The following is a 25,781-nucleotide window of genomic DNA, read 5'->3' on the forward strand; positions in this document are numbered from 1 at the left end:
TGTGTCTCTATATCATGTACAACCAGAGAATTGAAATGCTGCTCTCCATTTATGTATGATGAATTAAAATGCATTCTGCTGTTATGTACATCTAAGTAGAACAAATAAATAAATACATAGATAAATAAATAAAATCCATTCTAAAGGAAAGAAAAGGTACCTTGGTTTTCATCCTGTCATACTGTGTGTATTAATGTAAAGAGTGGAAAAGACTATGTCATTTAGTTATTAATTATCCAAGGTCAAATGTTAAGAATTTCAATTCTCAAACAAGTGGGGAGATCTGCAAATTATCCCAAATATAAGACTTTTAAAAATCAGTTAAAATAGTAAATTTTATTCTATGCATTATTTTCCCAATTCTATGGTATGAATGTACCCTCCATGAATTTAATATTGAATCTTAATCATAAGTGATAAGTATTCAGAAGTAGAGCTTTATAATGTGATTACATCACGAGGACAGAGCCTTATGAAAGGGCTCAAGAGAACTAGCTTGTCTGTTTGGTCCTTTCCACCATGGAGAACAAGCATTCAAGATGCTGTCTTAGAAGCAGAGACTGAGCCTTTACCAGACACTGAACATTATGCTGCCTTAATCTTGGGCTTCTCTGCCTCCATAAGTGTTAACAATAAATTTATGCTGTTTATAAATTGCACAGTCTAAAGTATTTTGTTAGAGTGTCAAGAGTAGTCTTAAACCATCATAATTTTAATAACAGAAAAGAAGGCTTTTGCAGCTATGGCAAAATTTGTTTATGTCACAATATAAACTAATTGTTCTTATTCTAATATATGACATATAAAAGCCATACACTAGAGAAAGAAAATATATTAAATCAAACTTAATTTGTAGTTTGAAGATTCTACAAAATGATTAAAGTAACAAATGAAACACATTCACTGGAGTTAGCACTGGGAATTCTAAGGTAATACAATAAGAATAAAGCAAAATGAAAAAGGAATAAAAAGAAGTAGGGAGCTGGACACATGGTTCAATGGTAGAACACTTGCCTAGCATAGTGAAAGAGAAAAAAAAAAAGGTTAAGAAAACCCTGACACCATAATCTTAAAGAATCTTAAAGAATAAGATTATGCCCTTTAAAAACAAGGAAAAAACATTAATTACATCAGGAATTACAAACAACCTGAACACAAAGACTAAATATACAAAGTCTTCCTCATCATTTATATTTTATTTTAAACAACAATTTCTTTTTTTTTTTTTTTACTTTTTTTTATTGGTTATTCAAAACATTACAAAACTCTTGACATATCATATTTCATACATTCTATTCAAGTGGGTTATGAACTCCCATTTTTACCCCAAATACAGATTGCAGAATCACATCGATTACACATCCACATTTTTACATAATGCCATATTAGTAACTGTTGTATTCTGCTACCTTTCCTATCCTCTACTATCCCCCCTCCCCTCCCCTCCCATCTTCTCTCTCTATCCCATCTGTGGTAATTTAATTCTTTCCCTTGTTTTTTTTTTTCCCCTTCCCCCTCACAACCTCTTATATGTAATTTTGTATAACAATGAGGGTCTCCTTCCATTTCCATGCAATTTCCCTTTTCTCTCCCTTTCCATCCCACCTCATGTCTCTTTTTAATGTTAATCTTTTCCTCCAGCTCTTCCTCCCTGCTCTGTTCTTAGTTGCTCTCATTATATCAAAGAAGACATTTGGCATTTGTTTTTTAGGGATTGGCTAGCTTCACCTAGCATAATCTGCTCTAATGCCATCCATTTCCCTGCAAATTCCATGATTTTGTCATTTTTTAGTGTTGCATAATACTCCATTGTGTATAAATGCTACATTTTTTTTTATCCATTCATCTATTGAAGGGCATCTGGGTTGGTTCCACAGTCTAGCTATTGTGAATTGTGCTGCTATGAACATCGATGTGGCAGTATCCCTGTAGTACGCTCTTTTAAGGTCTTCAGGGAATAGTCCGAGAAGGGCAATAGCTGGGTCAAATGGTGGTTCCATTCCCAGCTTTCCCAGGAATCTCCATACTGCTTTCCAAATTGGCTGCACCAATTTGCAGTCCCACCAGCAATGTACAAGAGTACCCTTTTCCCCACATCCTCTCTAGCACTTGTTGTTGTTTGACTTCATAATGGCTGCTAATCTTACTGGAGTGAGATGGTATCTTAGGGTGGTTTTGATTTGCATTTCTCTGACTGCTAGAGATGGTGAGCATTTTTTCATGTATTTGTTGATTGATTGTATGTCGTCCTCTGAGAAGTGTCTGTTCAGGTCTTTGGCCTATTTGTTGTTCTCTATAGGTTTAATGCAATGCCAATCAAAATCCCAACGGCATTTCTTATAGAAATAGATAAAGCAATCATGAAATTCATATGGAAAAACAAAAGACCCAGAATAGCAAAAGCAATTCTAAGCAGGAAGTGTGAATCAGGAGGTATAGCGATACCAGACTTCAAACTGTACTATAGAGCAATAGTAACAAAAACAGCATGGTACTGGGACCAAAACAGGCGGGTGGACCAATGGTACAGAATAGAGGACACAGAGACCAATCCACAAAATTACAACTTTCTTATATTTGATAAAGGGGCTAAAAGCATGCAATGGAGGAAGGATAGCATCTTCAACAAATGGTGCTGGGAAAACTGGAAATCCATATGCAACAAAATGAAACTGAATCCCTTTCTCTAGCCATGCACAAAAGTTAACTCAAAATGGATCAAAGAGCTTGATATCAAATCAGAGACTCTGCGCCTGATAGAAGAAAAAATTGGCTCCGATCTACATATTGTGGGGTCGGGCTCCAAATTCCTTAATAGGACACCCATAGCACAAGAGTTAATAACTAGAATCAACAAATGGGACTTACTCAAACTAAAAAGTTTTTTCTCAGCAAGAGAAACAATAAGAGAGGTAAATAGGGAGCCTACATCCTGGGAACAAATTTTTACTCCTCACACTTCAGATAGAGCCCTAATATCCAGAGTATACAAAGAACTCAAAAAATTAAACAATAAGATAACAAATAACCCAATCAACAAATGGGCCTTATCTGAAAAAAACAATCAAGTAAGATCATCAAAAAAAATTTGGAAAAGTATGCTAATGATTTTACAGAACTCAAACATGTATTAGTAACAAGCATGTTATATGGATTTCTTGCTCTATTTTCTTAACAATTTATGAAATACAGTTTCATTTTATTAAACAGATGAGGAAACTAAAGCTCAGAGAGGTTAGTTATAAGACCGAACAAATTGGTGGCAGAATTAAAATTTTTATTCAGGATAAAGTGTGAATCCCAGAACTGCAGAAGAAAGAGAAGGAGAAGCAGTGGTGGGGAGGGAAAGAAAGGAGAAGAAAGAAGTAAAAGGAGACCATATTCTCATTCAGGATCATATAGTTACAAAGCCCAGGCTACTTATATTGAAACATAGAATAACAATTAATAGAAAATAGAATACACCAATGAAAAGAAAGAGAACAATGAACCATAATAAGCAGACCAGGAAACAAGTCAAAGTAATTGAAAGAATTTTAATTTTATAAAAGAAAAAAAAACAAATGCAATAAGGATGGATCATAAAATAAACATTAAAAAAAAAAAAAAGAGGATTCAGATCCTCATTTCAAAGCACTGACAAAATGAATTCTAAACCAAAAACAAAGTAAGAAAAACAGAAGACTCAGGGGCTGGGGCTGTAGCTTAGGTGGCAGAGCGCCTGCCTAGCACATGTGAGGCACTGGGTTCGATCCTCAGCACCACATAAAAATAAACTACATCTACAACTAAGAAAATATTTTTTTAAAAAAACACTCATCTGTGTGTGTGTGTGTGTGTGTGTATGAGAGAGTGCAGGAGCTCAAACCCAGGGTCTCATGTGTGCTAGGCAAGTACTCTACCACTGAGCCACATGCCCAGCCTTAATATATTTTTAATTCAAAGAATCTAAAAACACTTTTGTAACTCAAAATACATAATCTGAACCATATGGCAAGCAACCAAATAGGACAAAGAATTTGCCATAAACAGGAATTATTCTTAATGAATAAAGAATGTACGTACATAGTTTAAAAAACAAGAACAAACCCCCCCACCAACAACCTCTATAGGCAAAAGATATAGATGCCTGCAAAGGAAAACAGAAAAAGGTAATTTTTTAAATGTTTATTCATTTAACAATTGTAGAAAGGCTACTATGCTAAATGTCTTGATCCTAGGCATCCAACAATATCGCGGTTAGTATTGAGTTTGTAACTGAATGGTACTTAGCATATAAATTACCATAATTCAATGTGATGAATAAGTGGTAATATTTAAGTACACAGTACTATGGGAGACCCTGTCTAGAGACTCACAAAAGGCTTTCCTGGAAAAGCTTTACTAAACCAGAAATTCAACACATCTGAGACAGAAGGGATGGGTTACAAAAAAGAAAAACAGGATGTGGAAAAAAAAAAAAGGAAGCTAAAATGATTGTGGGCCTTCGTGGTAAGGGATGTACTTCACACAGCAAGTTTCTTCTCACATATTGAAGCAACATAGAAGTAAAGGACTAGAGTTGGAGAGAAGAAAGGGAAGGAGAGACAAATGGTGAGAGGCTATGATGGATTTTGTCAGCCATTTTAAAAGTTTGGAACATGCATTGAAAACAATGAGGCACTAACATACTTTAAGGAGTAGTCAGACAGTTGGCCCTCTGTATCCATGGATTCCATATACTAAAATATGAGGGGGAAAGTTGCACCTGTACTTAACATGTATATACTTTTTTCTTGTCATTATTCCCTAAACAGTACAGTATAATAAGTATTTACATAGTATTTATAAATACATTAGGAATTATAAGTAATCTAGAAATAATTTAACACATATAGGAGGATACATTTGATTGCATTTACCAATCTCTCAAACATTAGGTTTTCTGCAAATACCACCCCTTTTCCCAGTAGACTTTACCACTGGCAAATTAAAGTATCTAAAGGGGGCTCAGAAACCAAGGTCCCAAAGATACCAAAGGACAACTACATATTTTTTGAGAAGATAACTCTAAGCCAATATATCAGGATGGAAAACAGTTTTAAAAGAAGGCAAAATGAGAGGAGAGATGATCAGTAAAAGGTCTGCTATAGTAACCCAGGTATGAGAATTTAATGATAGTCTAAATAAGAATAACATCAGAATATGTGAGAAGGAATAGCCTGACCTGAGGCTTATATGGTAAGACAAAGAATAACATCAGAATATGTGAGAAGGAATAGCCTGACCTGAGGCTTATATGGTAAGACAAAGAGGACTTCATCATTAACTAGATAGCGAAAGGAAGAAGAAAGTGAAGGATAGTGTCAAAATCTAGCTGGGACAACTCAATGGATGCTATAGGCCTCAGAGGAAAAGAATCAGAGATACAGTACAGTAATATGCAGAAAGACCAATGGTACAATGAAGGAGATATAGGGAGCTAAACAGGGTCTGAAACTCAAGAGTGACCTAGGCTTCAAAAATCATATGGGAGTCATTAATACACAGATGAAAAAAAAATTAAGAAAATATACATAAAAACAAAAATCTTTTTGTCTGATACATTGATAAATTAAAAATTAACTAATACTAATTATTACCGAAAGGATGGAAAAATCGGTATTCTCACATCTACTGCCGGGGACAGGGGATGTAAAAGCACAACTTTTCTGAAGTTGTATTTGACAAGTCAAAATATGTCAAAATGTATGTTCAAAAATATTCTATATCTTACCCTACTCCCAAGGATTTGCTAAATTCTTATGATTCTCAGCATTTTTTTCATTGTACTTATCTTCTAGTATTTCATCTATATAACATTTATTATTTTATTGCCTGTCTCCTCTACTTAAAATGTAAAAAAAGGGTTGGGGTCTTATCCATTTTGTTCAGTGACAAATCCCAAGTACCTAGAATATATCTGGCATATAATGGGCACTAATACAGAATATTTAAATGAGTGAATGAATACATGAAAGAAGAAATGAATGAACAAAAAAATATATTATTTTCAACTATCTGGTTAATTAAGACTTAAAAAGACAAACAGAGGAGAGGGTAGACTGCTTGCCTAGCACACATGAGGCCCTGGGTTTGATCCCAAGCACTACCCAAAAAAAATAGGACAAACAATGCTCAAAATTGACAAAAGTCTTTTTACATTAGATTACATTTACCACTCTCTCAAACATTAGTGGTAAAAGGGTAAATTGGTAAAATCTTTTTAGAAAGCAACTTAGCAATCTGTATCAAGGTTTTAAATATATATATCCTTTGACACAGTGATCACGATTCTTAAACTTTACCTTGAGTATTGGATCAAACAATGATGTAAAGGCGTATACTCAAAAATACGTCGATTGTTACACTGTTTATAAAAGAGAAAAATGAAAAACTTCAAATTTTATTAATTCTATAAATTTTGGAACATACAAAAATTAAAACTACACAGTTATCTTTAGAGTATTACATTAAACATACGAACATGAAATAACATTCCCAGCATAGCAGATAAAAAAGCAAGTTACATTAACACCTTATAGGAGGATATAGTCTGCATAAAATCATATGTAGGTCTATTTATAAATAGAGAACATGGAGGTGTGGTCACCAAAACTTGAAAAAATATTACCTTCAGCTGCTGGGACTTTAATTTTTACTTTCTTCTTTATGCTCTTCTTTATTACTTGAATTTTCTACAGAGTATATCATCTTTCTAATCAAAAAAAACAAAGCTATTTTCATTTTAAAAACCTTAAGAAAGCTCTGTTTTTAATCCCCTTTTGGTAATACAAAAAAGCAAAGAAAACTTACTTTCTATCATAGGGCCTCTCTACCAGATTGAGAGACCTTAATTATCTTGACTTCTATTGTATCTTAAATCTTTTAAAGAGGTTTCAACATTGATTTAGGACACTACTTCGAGAAACCCGCCAGTAATGCCCAGGCTGGTATGGCTGGAGAGCAACAGCAACACTAAGGTCTTCTTTTTCTACACTGATCTGGCATGCTAACACATGTTGCTCAAACAGAAAACCAAACCAACCAAACAATAACAACAAAAACATCCCTATGTGTGGCCTTTGTGTGTAGCTACCCTTTGTGTGGCTTTTATTCAAAAGAGCATGCTTCTTGGAGAGTGTGAAAAATCATACCCAATTTACCCAAGGAAGCTATACAATTCCATATCTATCTGTAAAATGTGGAAACCAATTTGGAAAGAACATGATCCCAGGAAACAAATAGCACAGTTTGGCTCTGAATTTGTTAGCACAATCCTGAACAACTAACTTATTTCTGCTTCAGTTTCCTCTTCTATAAAATGATATCACAAATGCACATGTCCAGTCTGTATGTAATAAGCACTCAGATGCTAACTCTCATCCTTTTATACTCAAAGGAGAGCAAATGTCGCTGTTGCCTGTGAAGCTTTCCTGGACTTTCCAACATAATTAGTTTTGCTCTCATAGAACTTTAGTAACATTGCAATCTTTGCAACCCCAATAACAAGAACTTCTATAGAGTAAGAACTACATCTTATTCATGCTTGTGTTTTCAGCACCTACTACAGTAAAAAGTTGGAAGAGTGGGTGAACAGAGATATAAGTTAATAAATATTAACTTACATGAAATATCTAAGAAAAAAGCTTGTTCTAGAATATTGAAATATCTAACAAAAAAGCTTGTTCTAGAATATCTAGATAATATAAAGAAAAATTTTAAAAACTAGAAAAGCTTATATAAAAGAAGATAAACCAATTCTTTCAGAAAAGCTAAGCTAAAGAGTTATATTAGTGACACACATCAAATCAGTGAAGAGAATGTTCTCAATAAAACGTCAAACACAAAACTTGAAATGAAGCTTTCTAACATCAAAAACTGTTTCTATATTTCTTTATTGAAAAAAGAGCAAATATAAGGCTTCTAATAGTTCCTTAGCTCCTGCTATTACATAATTCCAATCCAAACAACTAAAACTGCCAAAACAATACACACACAGACAGGCTAACTATGTTTTAAAAATTTAAAAAGTATTTAACTGGCCTGTAATTAATAAAATTGATCTATAAAATGTTAGAAGAGTCCAAGAAAACTTCCCTAAGAACATAAAAGAAAGAACCTAGAAAACAAGAAAAATCTAACAGACCATGCTGTTAACGAACATATCAAGAGCTGAACCTGGAGGCTCCTACCTATAACCCAGCAATTTGTGAAGTTGAGGCAGGAGGATAGCTGGAAGCCAGCCCCAGTAACTTACTGAGACCCTCAGCAACTTAACAAGACTGTCAAGGGAGGGGGAAAAAAAAGACAGAGGCTATAGCTCAGAAGTAAAGTACTCCTGGGTTCATATCTCAGAAATAAATAAATAAATAAGTCAAATCAAGAAAAAAAGAATAGATGAAAGTAATTTAGATCCATTTTTAAAACATCAGAAAAAAAGAAAGAGTCATCAATGCAAATAATCAAAAACATTTCACCAAAATCTACTTGGGGGAACTTTGACTCAAGTTGAAGACTTGAATTTGTTCAAAACACCTCTACAGAAAAAATTACTTAAAAGTACACACAATCAAGCCTCTTCGAATACAAGTGCTATTAGACCTACCTGACTGGAGGTTTATGGTTCTTCAACTATGGTGTTAATTATGTAAATGCAAGTAATGATGCTGTTAGTATTTGAAAACTTTTTGGTCTCTTAATTTAAAATTACATTTGTACTAAAAGTGTTTATCCATTACAGTAAATGGCAAAAGCTACTTTAACATAATTCAAAGCTAAAAGTAAATAGAAAAGCCATAAAATCTAAATTACAAAAGTGTAAACCAATAACATTTTAAAGAATCAAAAAGTTTTTTAATTACTGAGCAATTTCTAATTCAAAATCTCTTTAGTAGCCTTGGAGTTCATAAATTATCATCTGAAACTTATCAAACGTGCTCTAGAATGAGGTTAATAATTCATTTCTGACCATTTTAGTTCAAACTGAAAGCAATAAAATTTGGGGCCCACGGGTTGATTTCCAAAGGGTAATCCTTCCCCATTCTACACACACACACACACACACACACACAATCATTTTGTTTAAAAAAAGGAGGTGGGCAAAATAACAGATAAGACTTTGCTTGAGAAAAAACAACTTTAAGTATTTGACCAAAAACTTAATTATTACCACACCAAAAAAACATACACAGTAAAAGTTTTCCAGAATTATGTCCAAACAAGAGAAAAACAAAGCCCTAGAATTATAAGATGGAAAAATTTATGTAATTCTAAGAGTAAAGTAGCAAAAAAAAAAAAAAATCATTCTAGATTGAAGGAAATTTGATATGAATTACTCACATTGTAAAATGAAGGAAGGGTTTATGTATAGCAGCAGTTGATGATTGTTTCTTTGGTGATCCTGAGTGACAACTCGTCTCAAAAATTGATAAAGCATTCTCATCTTCACTATCATCTAAAATTAGATTTTCTATATCTGTGTTTAAAAAAAAAAGCACAAGAATTATGAGGCTTATGAAGATTTAATTTTAGTTCTCTACCCAGATAAGGAAAATTGAGCTAAAAATTAAGTGGCCTTAACTAACAAATTATCTATCAAATAATACAGATTGATCAGCAAACTGACAAACTATAATATTTTGAATACTTTATAATAGGATTACACATAATTCTTTCACTTTACAAACTATCCACTTAAGTATTGTGAGATATAATTTGGGAAATGTGGCTTACGAAAATACATCTGGAAAAGAAGCAGCACTCTCATCACGTCTCACCTACTAACGAAAACTGAGTTAACTGGACCTAAATCAGTCTGCTTTATATCTGGGTTCAGTTAATGGGGTAGATGAGTCAAGGACAGTACTTACAAAAGTAACAACAAAGAAAAAATTGACCCTTATTTTTTAAAGGGCATACAACTTTTCAAGGAAAACATGGCCTAATTAAGGTGGAGTCAGGAATTCAGTTCAAGCCCATCTTAAAAATGTACTCATTCGATTAGCATTAGTCTGTCTATGGGCCTTAGGCTACTGCTCAATGGACCAATTGGAACTAAAATTCCTCTGAGAATGCAATACTTAAAAAACTTTTCCTGGACTACAACCTGAAAGATTAACATTTATATTTCACACATGCCATCAAAAGTGCCAATTTGGGGGCTGGGGTTGTGGCTCAGCAGTAGATCTCTGGCCTCCTCGCCTCCAACGTGTGAGACCCTGGGTTTGATCCTCAGCACCACATAAAAACAAATAAACAAAATACTGTGTCCATGTATAACTAAAAAGATTTTTTTTTTTAAGAAAAAAGTGCCAATTTGTTCAACAGAGAAAAATGCAATGTATGTAGATACAGGGAAGAACTAAGATTGACAGAAATCAACTCTAAGTGCTGTAGATGCACACCTATAATCCCAGCTAATGCCAGTGGAATGCTTAAGCTCAGGAGCTCAAAGATAGCATAAGTAACATAGTAAGTCCCCATCTCAAAAATAAAGACTGACAAAAATCATAGCCTTCCAAAATAAAGGAAAAAATAGAGGAATGCTTTATAAAATGAGATACAGAATTGTGCAGACAGAGATCTCACAGGTTTTAATTAATCTGAAAATTAACTGAGCACTTTTTGAGTGATAATTTCATTCAAAAGGAATGGATATTTGTCTACGAAAAAATATTAAAGACCAAAACAAACCAGAATACATCTAAAAGACTAAAAATTAATTGCCAATAATTAAATAAAATTTGGTTGCTCTTCTCTACTGGTACATGCTATTTAGTTCCATTAGTTGAAACAAAAGCATATTTTATTCTTATGAAAAAAATTATACGCAGAGTATATTCCATAAAATGTTCATTTTCAAATGGAGATATTCTCTTAGAAGGGAAAGTGAGATTTTTTGATCTTTCTAAAAGTGACATAAGTTTTTTAAAAATTGAAAAAAGATATACATTCCTAGTTAGGAAAAACAGAAATAAAAAATATACAAATTATAGCTTCGTGCCTGGCTCATAGATATTTACTAAAATATTTGTTCCCTTCTATCTATCAAACTTAAGAAATTAAGTACTTTATGGGTATTTCATACAAGTCTATCCCTAAAAAAATTTAAGTTCCTGAACAATTAATTGAACCATATTCATGACTTTTACTATATAATATTTTCAAATGTTGGTATAATTCTCTACAGAATTTTCTATTTGGTGCAAACTACATCCCAAAAAAGGTTCCACAAACCAGGGGCATCAAGATAACCAAAAGACATTACTTTTCCTTCAAAGTTCACAGACCTTACTTTGATTAGCATGCCAACCTAAATTTCTAATTTTCTCTTTCAAATGATTGATTTTTTTAAGGCAGTTTTCTCTTTTTATCTTGTGTCCAAAGTATGATCTGAGGCTTAATCAAATTCAAGACCCTCTACAACCAGGTTCTAATTTACTCTCTTACCAATAGCTTTACATTCCAAATCAGCAAAGCATACAGCAGAGTGCCCTACCAACAAATTACATTTGATGAATTGAATTCACAGGGGCATAACGGTGATGAAGGCAAGAACATAGTTTGTAGAATTGGGCTTCCTGGGTTTGAGCTTGCCCCCAGAATTTACTTGGTAACTTTAGGTAAACCAAATGACTATCCAAAGTCTCCCAGTCTTCACCTCTATATAATTAAAGTAGCTAACCCATAGGACTGTGATGAGAATTAATTAATGATTATTTGTTTAAGTGCTTTATAATAACAAATGTAAGCTACTAATATTATAATTAACTTTCTAAAGATAGTAACACTCCTACATTATAATGGTTAGAATAATCCAAGAGTCAACATTCATTCATTCATTATAAATATTCACCAAGCAATATACTATATACTGGGCAATATGCCAGGCCTGGAATATACAGTGGTCAGTGAAGGAGATGTATTTTATATGATCATGGCAAACATAAAAGAGTTACACACACTTGTGAAGAAACTACATCTATATTCATTTCATTTAAATAATACGAAAAAGTTATTTAAAGTACCTTCTTTCCTGTCACTCTGGCTAATTTCAGCATGAGGAAACACTTTTTGCAAGACTGTTAGAATGTTGTTGAAGCTCCTTTCCAGCAGTGGCCTTATAATAGGTGATAGTGCATGTCCTGAAGACATCACAGCACGTTGGGAAGCAGGCACTATATTCTGCATTGCATGATAAAAATCTTGGGCACTAAGCACTATTGAGGAAACATCCAACTGCAGTTTATGACTGCTAGCATATATCTGCGGATATCGCCTCCGAAGAGCAATGAGGGCAGCTTCAGTGCACAGGGCCTTGATATCAGCTCCACAGTAGCCTAATGCACAAAAGAAGAAGGATAACAAAGGTAAGTTTATTCTTCCAAGTTCCCAAATACATTTTGTAAATATATACACCTTTATGTAAAGTAATAAAAATACTAAATCGGTAATTATGTATAATTTTATTGGAAAAATAAACACTGACCATTTAATGTCACCTAACAAAACTGTTGAATTGAGGACTAAATACTCAAGACAAAAATGTTTTTGAATATTTTAAATTAACAAAAGGATAAACTAAAAGTATTAACACAAAACAAGCCAGGTATTAAGTGTCAAAAACACTGATTAAAATGTACAACTTTATTCAGGAAAGGTTTTAGAAGAATTATAACTTCTTTTCAATCTTTCATCAATATTGTCAATCATTAGTTTAGTTCTCATGACATTGAGCTTGCCTATAAATTTTTTTTTCTAATACTATATGCCTCTAAACACAAATGAAATGGTAGTGCAAAGTAGTACAGAAGCAGAAACTTCAAAAACAGCTAATGCATTGCCAACCCTAAGTGTAACTCACTAGAATTAACAATTACCTAAAAATTATAATTTTAAATTATAATTAATCTATGAGCTCAAAGGGCATTAAATGGAATAAGAATGTTAAAAAATAGTTCAATTGATTTTCCGCTTTAACTTTCTTTATATATCTATTTAGTTTAAAATGAATGAAATCAAATGTCACAGGCTATATCAATACAAAGTATAATATATTACAAAGTATAATATACTATCCATATTTAATGGATGATGCAGTTAAACAACATTTCATTCATCTGAGCAACAAATACATACAAAAACACATGAACTGTTAAGTCTTCATCACAAAAAGGAGGTAAAATTCAAACTAGCCACATTATCTTATATCATACTACACTTGGCCTCCTTTATCAGTTCTGCCAGCAGGGGGAACCACTCAAACATTTTATAGAACACTGGCCCCAAGGGATATTATCAGGTTTGTTCCCCTTAGTATACCTCACAGTGGTATACCTCATGGAGCACTTAGATACTGAAATAAAAATGGTAATTACAAAGCAAAATTTATTCAGAGTTAGGGGGAAAAATATTTCCTGTGAGAATTCAACTCAGAAAACTATAAACACATTAAACATCAATATTATACAAATGATAGCAATTTATCTCTCAAATAAGTCTTCAGAATAATCAGATTTACCACACTAGCCTCATTTTATTTTCTACTTCTCAATTAATAAAACTGAAAAAATTATTTTCCTTTGACATACACATTTGTTATGTTCAACAAAATGAATATGAATCATCTGCTCAAAGTTACAATTAAAATAATTCAAGAATGATTAAAACATGAGAGTTCTATCCTCCATATCAGAGTAAAGAAAGAAAAAACTACCATCTTCAAACAATATAAACAATTAAAAATCTTTTTCTTCTTTAAAAGTATATGCATAGTTAGAAAATTAGTGCATTGTCCTATTCAAGAGCCAAGGTTTATAAAAAAAAGAATTAAAAACCAAACAAACAAAAAAACTGAACAGCCACAAAAAGGCATTTTATGTAAATGTTAAATGTTATCCATAACATTTATTTGCCATAATTAATAACATGTTAAGTATATACATAACAATACATTGTTTACTTTTTCCTAATTTATTCCAGGTAAAGAGTTTAGCAATAATAATAGATTCCATTCACTGAAGTAAATTTTCACATGGATTATTATAACCAATAGGCTAAAAAAGATAAGAAAGACCTTCCCATTTTGCTTGTGATTAAGAATTACTGGTCTAACCAAGTAGTGCTGCCCAGGGTGGCATATTGCTTCTGGGACTAGACTGGAAACTCCTTTGGGGGTGATTCAGTCACCTGATTAAAGCATCTTTCTACAGTTCATGTAAAACCTAATGCAGCTACGTTATGGACTTCCTCCAAATTAGTAAGGATAAACTTCTTAGCAACATGGAAGAGATTTTTAAGTCTAAATGAATCATTAGATATGAGTAAGTCTCAGACATAAAAATGTTTTATAATTAGAAAGATAAAGTGGTATTTTAAGAAGCATAATAAATCTCAGGATAAGCACCCTCCCCTCAAAAAAAATTACTGGTCTATATTCATCAGAGTGAATGATAAAACTGAAACAAAAATATAGATTCCCAAGTCCCACAACAAACAGTGAACAGAATCTCTATGGGCTTGAAATTTTAAAATGTGTATTTTGAGAAAGTTTTAAAAATTATTCTGTCACATATAAAAAATTGATAACTACTGACTTAATATACTTCCTTAAGTAGACTCTAGAATTAAAGGTGCAGCGGGCTGGAGATATGGCTCAGTTGGCAGAGTGCTTGCCTCGCATGCACAAGGCCCTAGGTTCAATCCCTAGCACCACAAAAACAAAAAAAAAAGAAAGAAAAGAAAAGAAAAAAAGTGCAGAATAACCACAGCTAAATGTGTTACACTTAGGGTGACTCCATGTCTCAGTTAGGCCTTCTGTCCTGTTATTCAAAATTTCAGGATCTAATCATTCCAGTTACAGCAAAAAGACATTATACCTTTCAAAGAGTTAAAAGTTTTTATACAATAAACCCATTCTAATTCTAATACTACATCTCTAATACTATGCTGAACACAAATATCTGGATAGTAAAGAAGATTCTATTAAGACAGAAAAGTTTCTGAAAGACTAAAAATACAGCTGTTAAGATGTTAGACTAAAAACAAGGCCATAACAGAAGTTTATGAGGTTGTTTTTGTAAGTACAACATCAAACAAACTGAAGATATAGACAGTCCGTTAAAACTTTTTCATTATTTTAGCCCTGTCACTGAATATTAAAATAGAGAAATATAATTAGGGATAAACTCTTCATTAATCATAAACTCCTACTATTGTGTGAATGTTCTTCATACCAGTGTATGTTGAGAAATATTTTAGTATTTAAAAAAAAATCATACATAACTATGCATGCAAAAACTTCCAACTGCCAGGGAATTAATTTCAAGGTAAAAGTTAACAAATCTATAATTTCTAAGAGGTCAGCTACTTTTAAAGTTGTTCACCAAGACTGCATAGTCTTTTGTTAAGCATAAATTTCACTGAACTGAACCAATACATGGATAAACATGTTTAGGATACAAAAACTTATTTCATAATGGATTTTAAATTTATTACTATTTCATTCCTATTTGAAGACATGCAATTGATTTTCTTTAAAATATGAACTGGTTTCTTAGATGGAATAAATGTCACATCCAAAAACAAAAGTCATTTAATTACAATGGAGTTTTATTTCATTATCCTGAAAGAAAATGGCAATATAAGCAGATTCTGTATTTACTTACTGCCACCCCATGAAGAGGGTAAAAAGGCAACAAACTTTTCAGTCCAGTAAAAATTTTTCTCATTACAATTTTAAAACTTAAGAAACTAAAAGCTACAATAAATCACTTGGAAAGGTGAGAAGTACTGACCTATGGAAATGCAAAGGGAAACTAGGATTCCAGTATTTGGGATAAAGAGTTAAACTAGAGAGTATAATATTCTAATATTCCAGATGGTAGACTGGATAATAGAAAATAATTTTAGAATATCTATCTCTTAGGGATTCTCCAAAATTATCTAAAGATTTCTGCTTATTTCAGTTAAGGATCATTCTGTGATAAGAATCACAGAAAAGTCTACAAATATTTCCCAGTCTGATTTGAATTATGATACAATATAATAAATAAAAAGGGACAAATTTCAAAAAGGGGAAAGACTGGATTTTTTTTTTACCAAATACCACCCTCTCCCATTAAGCAGCACAAGGCTTTGCAAAGGTCAAGCCAAATTTACATGAAATGGGTTTGGCGCATGCTCTCTTATACCAGGCAAAGCTTAAACTGGAGTAGTGCTGGAGAGATTTACGTTTTCTCCTCACCAGAAGAAGTCGAGGTCTTTGTGGTTCAAAAGCTGAGGGATGCTGCTTCGGAGATGGAGGTCCCTGTGGATGAAGAGGATAATTCGGATGTAGCTAACTGAATGGACTAATTTTCTACTTAAGTTTTAATTATTTGATGGTGGATTACAATGATTTTTTTTTTTTAATTAAGATGTTCTTTTTTGGTTTTGGTAACTTTAAAGTTTTCCCAAAACTTATTTGGGGGATTTCTTCATAATGCTTAAAAAGTTCATGGAGAGAGATTTTTTTTTTTTTTAATTTATATTTTGAGAGCATGAGGGAAAAACAGACCAAAAAAAAAGAGAGAAGATTAATGAAGCAAAAATTCCTGTGTGTATATTCCAGTCCTTAACATTGTATTTCTTTTTATTTCAGACCTAATTAGAGCCAAAACCCTGAATTCCATCTCCTGTGTAAATAAATGCTCTCTCACCCCATCCTTTTAGGATAGTAGTGTTTAGTCACTCTGTAGGGAGATCTTCCATTCTGTGATGAATTTAAAACTAATTTGGAAAGTTTTATATTTGGGAAAATATTACTAAATACCACTAAGTGTTTTCTTTGAAGACCCAACCCACCCAACTTGTTTCTAGACCACAGGAATAAAGATAAGCCCATTTCTGTTATCTGTGAAGTGGAAGACTGCAGTCCTGCCTTTGACATGGACATTTTTCTCTTAACTTTAAGCTTATTTTCCTTAATAAAATTTCTGAGAAGGGTCAGTTCCTAAATGGAAACACTGTAGTAATATTAAGGATATCCAGCACTCAATGAAAGGCATATTATCACTGAGCTTTGTTAAGCAAAACCTAATTATAGTTAAAATTCTAACTTGGAAGTGTTGAAACTTTAAATGAAATAACTTTCAAGTATGAAGCCAAAGCCATCTTATTGCACAACCAAAGATATAACTATACTTGTTCACATTTCAAACACAAGGGGAAAAGGAGGCTGAACAGAATAAACAGTGACAATCAAAGAATTCAAAGAGTAGCACTCACCAACACATTTTTCGGCTAGTTCACCTAAAAAAGCATCTGACAATTTTGGATTCCAATCCCTGGTATGGATCTGTAAGATGTGTTTTCTTGCCTAAGAAGAAGAAGATGAATAAATACCATCAACCCCTCAAATATACTAGCTGGAACAAATTTTGACTAGCCATACCACCAAAAAATGATTTTTTATTTTAAAAGCAATTTAAACACCTTAACATCCATGTCAACCTGAGGCATTACTCCCTCAAACACAAATCATAAAAAAGATAAATTTACTCAACACTGCTACCTGTGCTTGCTTGAAACATGAAAAATCATAATCAAGACAATCTTACTGACTTGATATGGAATTTAGGGTCCAACGACCAAAAGACGAACAACTTCAAAGTCATAAAGATAAATCTTGCTCAAAAAATGGACCAAATCTAGAATTAATAGCTGTAGATTCAATCGCAAGTTTAAAGTTAGGAGTTCCAGCTACATGACACTTATTTTCTTCCACCTTGAAGTATCTGCCTGAACAGATCCACAAAAAGTAAAAAAATCAAAGTCCAAAAAAAATTATCACATGACAGCATATAAACCCTATGATATTAAGAATCTACACAGACTTCATTAGCAGCACAGCTACTGCTTATTATAAGACCCTTAGAGCATAAAAAAGGTGTCAAAAAATGTAACCTTAAATATACCTCAAAAAGATCTATCCTATCTCCTCATTTTATGAAATAAGTAATGAAGGTCTGACATACTAAAATTAATTACCTAAGACCAGAAAGTTATTATCAGGTCTCTAAAACATTTAAGTAACATGCTCTTTATATAACCCAATCAGACTCACCTTTCTTTTACTATACTAAAATCAAGACATAAAGAAAAAAAAATGATTTAAATGAAGAAACCAGGAGGTGCTTATTATGTTTTTTAATCTCCAAGGCATATAGAATAATAAGTCATATGGCTTCCCCTAATACAAAGTACCTTCTTATCTATGAAGTGAAAGACTACAGTCCTGCCTTTGACCTTTTTCTCTTAACTTTAAGCTTATTTTTCTTAATAAAATTTCTGAGAAGGGTAGACTCCTAAAAGAAGACACTGTAGTAACATTAAGGATACCCAGCACTCAATGAAAGGCATATAACCACTGAGCTTTGTTAAGCAACAATGGCACCTAAGGCAAATTCAAACCCCTCACTTTTTAGGATTTACAAGTACACACATACATATACATATGTAATGATGATGACAGCTACGACAACAAAGGAAAATAAAAAAGAAATGAAGCATTGTTGCACATAGAAGATATTACTATTTTATGGTAAAGAAGAGTTAATGAAATTATTAAAATCTAGAACCAAAACCTAATTTTGTTGAACTTTTACTTGGTGAAATGGCCAGAGTCATGATTTTCTATTGCCAAAACCATAACATATAATAAGAGTCAATGACTCCTGTTGGTTTAAATTAGAGACTTAAATAGATTCTTATTACTACCCTTAATACTTCCTTCTCTAGGCTATTAATTATGCTATTGTCCTGGCACATAGTTTAAGGCAGAGCTTCATGTTCAGCTGATGACATTGCTTCCGAACTCAGAGAATACTGAAACAATCGGAAAGACTTCCATATTTTCCTCACACCATCAGACTGTGTATCTAAAAAGTCTTGTCTTCCTCTATTGTCAGAGATCAACTAACCATTCTTGTCTAAAGTCACTCTTGCCACTTGATCACTAAGTCCTATCCTCTCTTGCTTAGTAAGGTCATCTCTAACTTTCATCATAAAAACTTCCTTCTCTACTGAGGATTTTTCAACTTAAAAACAACAAAAGACATTCTCTCACTGACATTTCCCTAACATCTTATCAGCTCAATTCTGTGATTCCTTTTTTAACAAAATTCTTTGAAAAACTTACCTATATTAACTGCCACCAATTTCTTCCAGTTCTCTCTTGAACTAACTCTATAGAAGTCAAGCTTTTATACCAACCACTTACTACACTTCTCTCATGACAATCAATGGCCATCTACATATAATGCTAAACACAATGACCAATTTTCTGTCCTTTTCTGATTTGACTTAGCATCATGTGACACAGTAAATCACACTGCCCCCACTGATAAACTTTTTCTCAAATGGCTTCCAAAATATCCCATTCTCTTCATTCTTCCTTTTACCTAACTGACAAAAGGCATGGTAATATCATCTAATGTCATGCCCTTAAATACTATGTAAGAGAAAAAGGGAAACAGCCTTTTCCAAAGACCCAACCTTGAGAAAATGATGCTAGATTTCAGTCTTACATATAGCTGAGGATATAGCTCAGTTAGTAGAGTGCTTGTCTCGCATGCACAAGGCCCTGGGTTCAATATCCAGCACCCAAAAAAATAAATAAATAAAAAGAATAGTTTCCTTGACGTGCTGGAAAACTAATGGGCAAAATTATGTCTGAGATCTATACAATATAGGAAGTCACTGGTCTCATAATGGAATTTTCAGTTTAAATTAGCGAACATTAACAAAATATAAACATAGTTTCTTTAGTCACATTAGTCACATTTTAGTGCTCAATAGTAACGTGGGTAGCAGCTATCATACTAGATGGTGCATCAACGGCCAATGGAAATAATACATTTCCATCATCACAAAAAGTTTTATCAGACAACGTTGCTCTGGCCCTTGTTTACTCTTAAACAAGGGAAATCAAGGAAATAGCTTTCCTGGGCTGTAGGGACACTGTCTGTATCTCTTAGAACTAAACGTGTTCCCTTTGTATTAGTACAGCCAAAACTCTGTGCTTAGAATGTTAGATGTTTTCTCCATGCCAAAATAGACTATACCCACCACTTTACCTTGTCTCCTACAACTAAACTCCCTTCTATGACTGAGGCACTTTCCTAGAAGTTGCACCTGGGCAATAAGCTGATGTTTTCTCCATGCCAAAACAGACTACACCCACCACTTTTGCCTTGTCTCCTACAACTAAACTCCCTTCTATGACTGGGGCACTTTCCTAGAAGTTGCACCTGGGCAACAAAAATGACATGTAAGTTTCCTGTCCTGACAGAAAAGTTATCTTACTGCCTGGACTCAAATACAAATCTGAGTCAACAAGTATCAACTATGCAAACTGACGTCAAATTGATGTATTAACTGTTCTACACAGAGGAGCCTTCATTTTGCTATAGTGTTCTTCACAATTCTAATCACAAAGCCTTTCACAACTATGTATGTAAACCAGGCAGTTCACATAGAATGCTAAGATCAAAGCCATACAATAATATATACTCTTTTAAAAAATTCACCATAATGAAAAACATACACTGCTTTTAATTAAATATATGATTATTACTATGAAAGTTTGGATACTGGGTCCTTAATAAGATAAAAACTATTTTGGTTAACTAGAGACACAAAATCACCATGCAAGATAATTACTACATTCTGGAAAACTAAAGAAAAGAGTAAGTAAGCATCTACAATAAGATAATCAAGAACTCTCCTCTTGGGCAGGGGTTGTGGCTCAGCCCAAGTGGTAAAGTACATGCCTAGCATGTGTGAGGCATTGGGTTCAATTCTCAGCACCACACACAAATAAATAAAATAAAGGTCCATTAACAACTAAAAAATAGTAAAAAAAAAAAAATTCCTCTTACTTCCTAAAAATTATAAACTTTATGATAATTGCTAATAGGAAAAAAATAAACTGTTTAACAATGGAAGCATAAGGTTTATAAATTTTTAACTAAGATATCATAAGTATAAAATTTGAACAATGAAAATTCATAAAATATCAACCAGAGTAGGTGTGTGTTCCTGTGTGCACATATTTATGTATACACACACACGCACACACTCTTACTTTATAATTGAGTTACATATAAATATTAACATACTAAAAACAAAAACTCTTACTTTTTGATCAGGCAAGTTGAAAAGGAATTCTCTATCAAAACGACCAGGTCTCCTGAGTGCAGGATCTATAGAATCAAGTCTGTTTGTAGCACCAATAACAACGATTTCGCCCCTATTATCTAATCCATCCATTAGAGCAAGGAGGGTTGACACTATTGAGCTGCAAAAAATTTTCAGACAAAATTTGAAAAATGTTAAATGACAGAAAAAAACTGTAAATACTGCTGATTACACTTTTTTTCACTCCTAAATGTTAATAAAATAATTATACTGCAAATGCCTATTAATTCAAGATCAAGTGATTACAGAAATCATTTTTGAAAGCACCCAGAAAATACAATAACAAAAACTTAAAGCACAGCAGTTTAAAAAAAAAAAAAAAGATAAAATGGACTTGGTCAAAACTGAAAACCAAACTGGGAGTGTGGTTCAGTAGCAGCATTCATGTTTAGCATGCACAAGGGCCTGGGTTCAATTTCCAAGACCATAAATAAATAAATAGATGATAAAAACCAAAAAATTTAAACACTTTTCTGCTTCAAAGGATGTGATCCAGAAAGTTAAAAGACAAAAAACACAAAGAAGAAACTATTGGCAAACAATATATTTAATAAAGATCTAGATTTGGAAATATCTGTTACAACTGAACAATAAAAAGACAAATAATCAAACCTAAAAACAGGCAAAAGATTGAAATAACATTTCTCCAAAGATGATATACAAAGGATACATCATTATACTAGGCATATGCAAATCAAACCAAATAAGGTGCTCTTTGACTCCACTAGGATGACTTATTATAGTCAGATGCAGCAAGTGTTGGTAAGGCTGTCGAGAAAGAAGAACACTCAAACACGTGATGAAAAGTAAAAGTGGTGTGCCTCTTGGAAAAGAGTCTGGCAGTCCAACTCACCATTAAACAGTTACCATATGATCCAGAAATGCCCCCAAAAAATTTATACATGAATGTTCATATCAGCATATTCATACTAGCCAAAAAGTGAATAAAAGCTAAATGTCTATCGACTAATAAATAAAATACATGCAAAAAGTGGAATAATAATACTCAAAAAGTTATTATAAAATTATAAAATAATACTCAATAAAAATGAAGCCAAGTATGGTGGCACACACCTATAAATTCCAGGAGAATCTCAAGTTTGAGGCCAGCTGGCAACTTAGGGAAATCTTAACTCAAAAAAATAAAATGGGGTGGAAATATAGTTCAGTGATACAGTGCTTTCCTGGCATGGATGAGGCCTTAGGTTCAATCCCCCAGTACTAATTTTTAAAAAAGAAGAAGAAAAACGCAACAGACAATGTAACATGGATGAACCTTGAAAATACTATGCTAACTGAAAAAACAGAAATAAAAGGCCACATAATGTAAAGTTCGATTTACATGAAATATCCAAAGCAGGCAAACCCTGTAACAGAAAGTACACATGGTTTCTTAGAGCTTCAGAGCATGATTGAAAGACTGGGAGTGATGGCTAAAGGGTATCAAGTTTCCAAGGCAATAAAATTAATTGTATGAGGGCTGGGGATGTGGCTCAAGCGGTAGCGCGCTCGCCTGGCATGCGTGCGGCCCGGGTTCGATCCTCAGCACCACATACAAAAAACAAAGATGTTGTGTACGCCGAAAACTAAAATATATATATATATATATATATATATATTTAAAAAAATTCTCTCTCTCTCTCTCTCAAAAAAAAATTTTTAAAAAATTGATTGTGTGATGGTTAGAGAACTCTGTAGATATAATGAAAGTCGATGAATTAAAATAAGTGAATACACAGTTATGAACACACAGCTATGTATCTCAACAAAGCCATCTTTGTTTTTTTATTTTTGTTTTAAGTACAATGTCATGTACCTGCAGTCCCAGCTACTCAAGGAGGCTGTGGTAGGGGAAGGCTTGAGCCCCGGAGTTGCAGGACATCCTGAACAACACAGCAAGAGCCTCTTTCTCTTCCTCTCTTTATTTCTGTACAGAGGATTGAACTCAGAGGCGCTTGCCTCTCCATCACATCTTCAGCCCTCTGTTGTTTTGAATTTTAAGACAGTCTTGCTAAATTGCTGAGAGTGGCCTTGAACTTTGAATCCTCCTGCCTCAGCCTCCCAAGTCACTGGGATTACAGGAGTGTACCTTCATGTCCAACCATCAAAAGCCGGATAGTATGAAAAAAAAACTTTTTTTTAATTTAGGGCCACAGGTGACTCCTTTCCCAAACTTCCCAAAAACACTATTCTAGCTGTGTTTCAAAAATGTATAAACAAAATCAAAATGCAAGATACTCAGTGTTTGTATTTAAAAAAGATTTGTGATTCGTATTTTTCTAACTGAAAAACTGAAAATTTCTGACCTAGGTGTCAAGAAATAAAAAGGGGAGGAGCATCATAAAGTTCATATTTAACCTTGAAATTTTCTTTGGTATCTTCCAATCACAAATAGGTATTTCAGGGCTGGGGATATGGCTTAAGCAGTAGAGCGCTCGCCTGGCATGCACGGGGTGCTGGGTTCGATCCTCAGCACCACATAAAAATAAAATAAAGATGTTGTGTCCACCGAAAACTAAAAAAAATTAAAAAATAATAAAATAAAAAAAATAGGTATTTCAAGTACAATTTGTACTTTATCAGCAGTTTTCAATTTATAGTCTCAAACATGACTACAAACAGAATTACAATCTAGCTTAAATTCTACCAAAAGTTGTTTAAAAAAAAAAAAATGTGAGCAATCAGAATCCTTAACTAACCCCTATTATGTTGAAAATAAAGCCCAAACTGTTTAACATGCCATTCGAGGCCTACTTGCCTGTGCCCAACCTTCTCTCCTACATTATCTGAAAGTGTTATTTTGCCTTTTAAATATAGAACTAAACCCCAAATGGAATTAACTGTTTTTTATGGTATGAAGGCAGGTTGTTTCTTCAAACAGGTCTAGCTATGTTTCAAAACTCTATATACAATTTTCCCAGCATTATAGAAAAGGCTCCTTTCCCACATTTGTATTGTCCCTAGAAAAATCAACCACCCGTACCCCATATACGTATGCATTTAGTTACAGTTCTAGGTTCTGTTGTATTAGTCTATTTGTCTAGTTCTCCATCAATATGAAATTATCTTAACTATAAGAGGCTTTGGTAGGCAACTTGTTCTTCCATAAGACTTTTCACTATTCTTTTCTTTTTTTTTTTAGTTGTAGATGGACACAATACCTTTATTTTATTTGTTTGTTTTTATGTGGTGCTAGGGATTGAACCCAGTGCCTCACACACGCTAGGCAAGCGCTCTATCACTGAGCCACAACCCCAGCCTATCACTATTCTTAATCTTTTGCATTTTCACATAAATTTCAGAATCATCTTGTCAAATATTTTTTTAAATATGATTTAAAATAATTGTACTGAATCCACTGATTAATGTACACTTCTGTCCACTTAAATCTTTCTTTAATGTTTTGTCAATAAAGCTTTATTATTTTCTGCATAAATGTGACATGGGAATTTTTCTGATTCATTCCTAGTAATTTCTTTTTAAAATGACATTGTAAATAGCAATATCATATCTGCACAATTATTGATAGAGAAATATCAAATTCATATTTATATTGATTGAACTAACTTGCTAATAATTATCTGTCAATTGCTTTGGAATTTCCACACACTAATGCTATCATCAATAAAGTTAACAGTATCACTTTTGCCTCTCTAACACACATAACTTGTATAGCTTTGTCTTACCAGATTTACAATGACTGGAATCTATGATGATCAGAAGTGTTCACAGCAATCATGCTTGTCATAGTCCCCAAACTAAAAGTTTTCAGGTTTCAAAACTAAGAATGTTTATTGTAGGGTTTTTAAAAAACATTAATTGTACATATTAATGGAGTTCAGTGTGATATTTTCATAGATGCACACAATGTGCACTAATCAAGTCCAACCTCCCTTTTCTCACACTCCCCATTGGCACATAACTTGTATAGCTTTGTCTATACAAATAAAAATACAATAAAGATGTTGAACTTTATCTAGTAATATCTAGTAATCACTGCCCTACTTCCAGGTTGAACTTTTTTGTAAAGTTTTCGCACAGAAAGAGAACATACAGTATCTGTCTTTTTGCATCTGGCTTATTTCATTTAACATATGTCCTTCAGTTCCATACATTTTACTGCAAATAACAGGTCTGTATTCTTTTTTGTTGTTGTTGTTTTTTAGCTGTAGATGCACACAATATCTTTTTTATTTATTTACTTTTATGTGGTGCTGAAGATGGAACCCAGTGCCTCATACATGGGAGGCGAGCGCCCTACCACTGATCTACAACCCCAGCCCAGGACTGTTTGTGGGTTTTTGTTTTTGTTTTTTTTCATACATGACAACAGTTGAATGCATTACATTCATAAATATCCATTCACAGTATTCTTTATGGCTGAATAATACTCCATTGTGTACATGTATCACATTCTTTTTTTCAATTCTTATATCAATGGGCACCTAGGATGATTCCATCTCTTAGCTACTATGACTAGTGTTTCAATACACATGGTTGTGCAAGTATCTCTGATATACTGA

At 33.2% G+C, this 25,781-nt stretch overlaps 1 protein-coding gene across 5 annotated transcripts in view; it reads right to left on the reverse strand.

Annotated features, from left to right (window-relative positions):
• Positions 1-25,781, reverse strand: part of Atad2b (ATPase family AAA domain containing 2B) — a 141,206-nt gene that overhangs the window by 55,426 nt on the left and 59,999 nt on the right. For all 5 annotated transcript variants that reach the window (XM_046441338.2, XM_046441339.2, XM_046441337.2 and 2 more), the window contains 4 exons: positions 21,199-21,358; positions 17,287-17,377; positions 12,048-12,359; positions 9,361-9,496 (listed from right to left, as the gene is read on the reverse strand). In XM_046441338.2, coding sequence (XP_046297294.1) covers positions 9,361-9,496; positions 12,048-12,359; positions 17,287-17,377; positions 21,199-21,358 — 699 coding nt within the window. The remainder of the gene's footprint in view (positions 1-9,360; positions 9,497-12,047; positions 12,360-17,286; positions 17,378-21,198; positions 21,359-25,781) is intronic.

Source organism: Marmota monax, unplaced genomic scaffold (genome assembly GCF_021218885.2).
Source record: "Marmota monax isolate L192 unplaced genomic scaffold, Marmota_monax_Labrador192_F-V1.1 WCK01_AAM20220418_F8-fsc00010, whole genome shotgun sequence".
NCBI lineage: Eukaryota > Metazoa > Chordata > Mammalia > Rodentia > Sciuridae > Marmota > Marmota monax.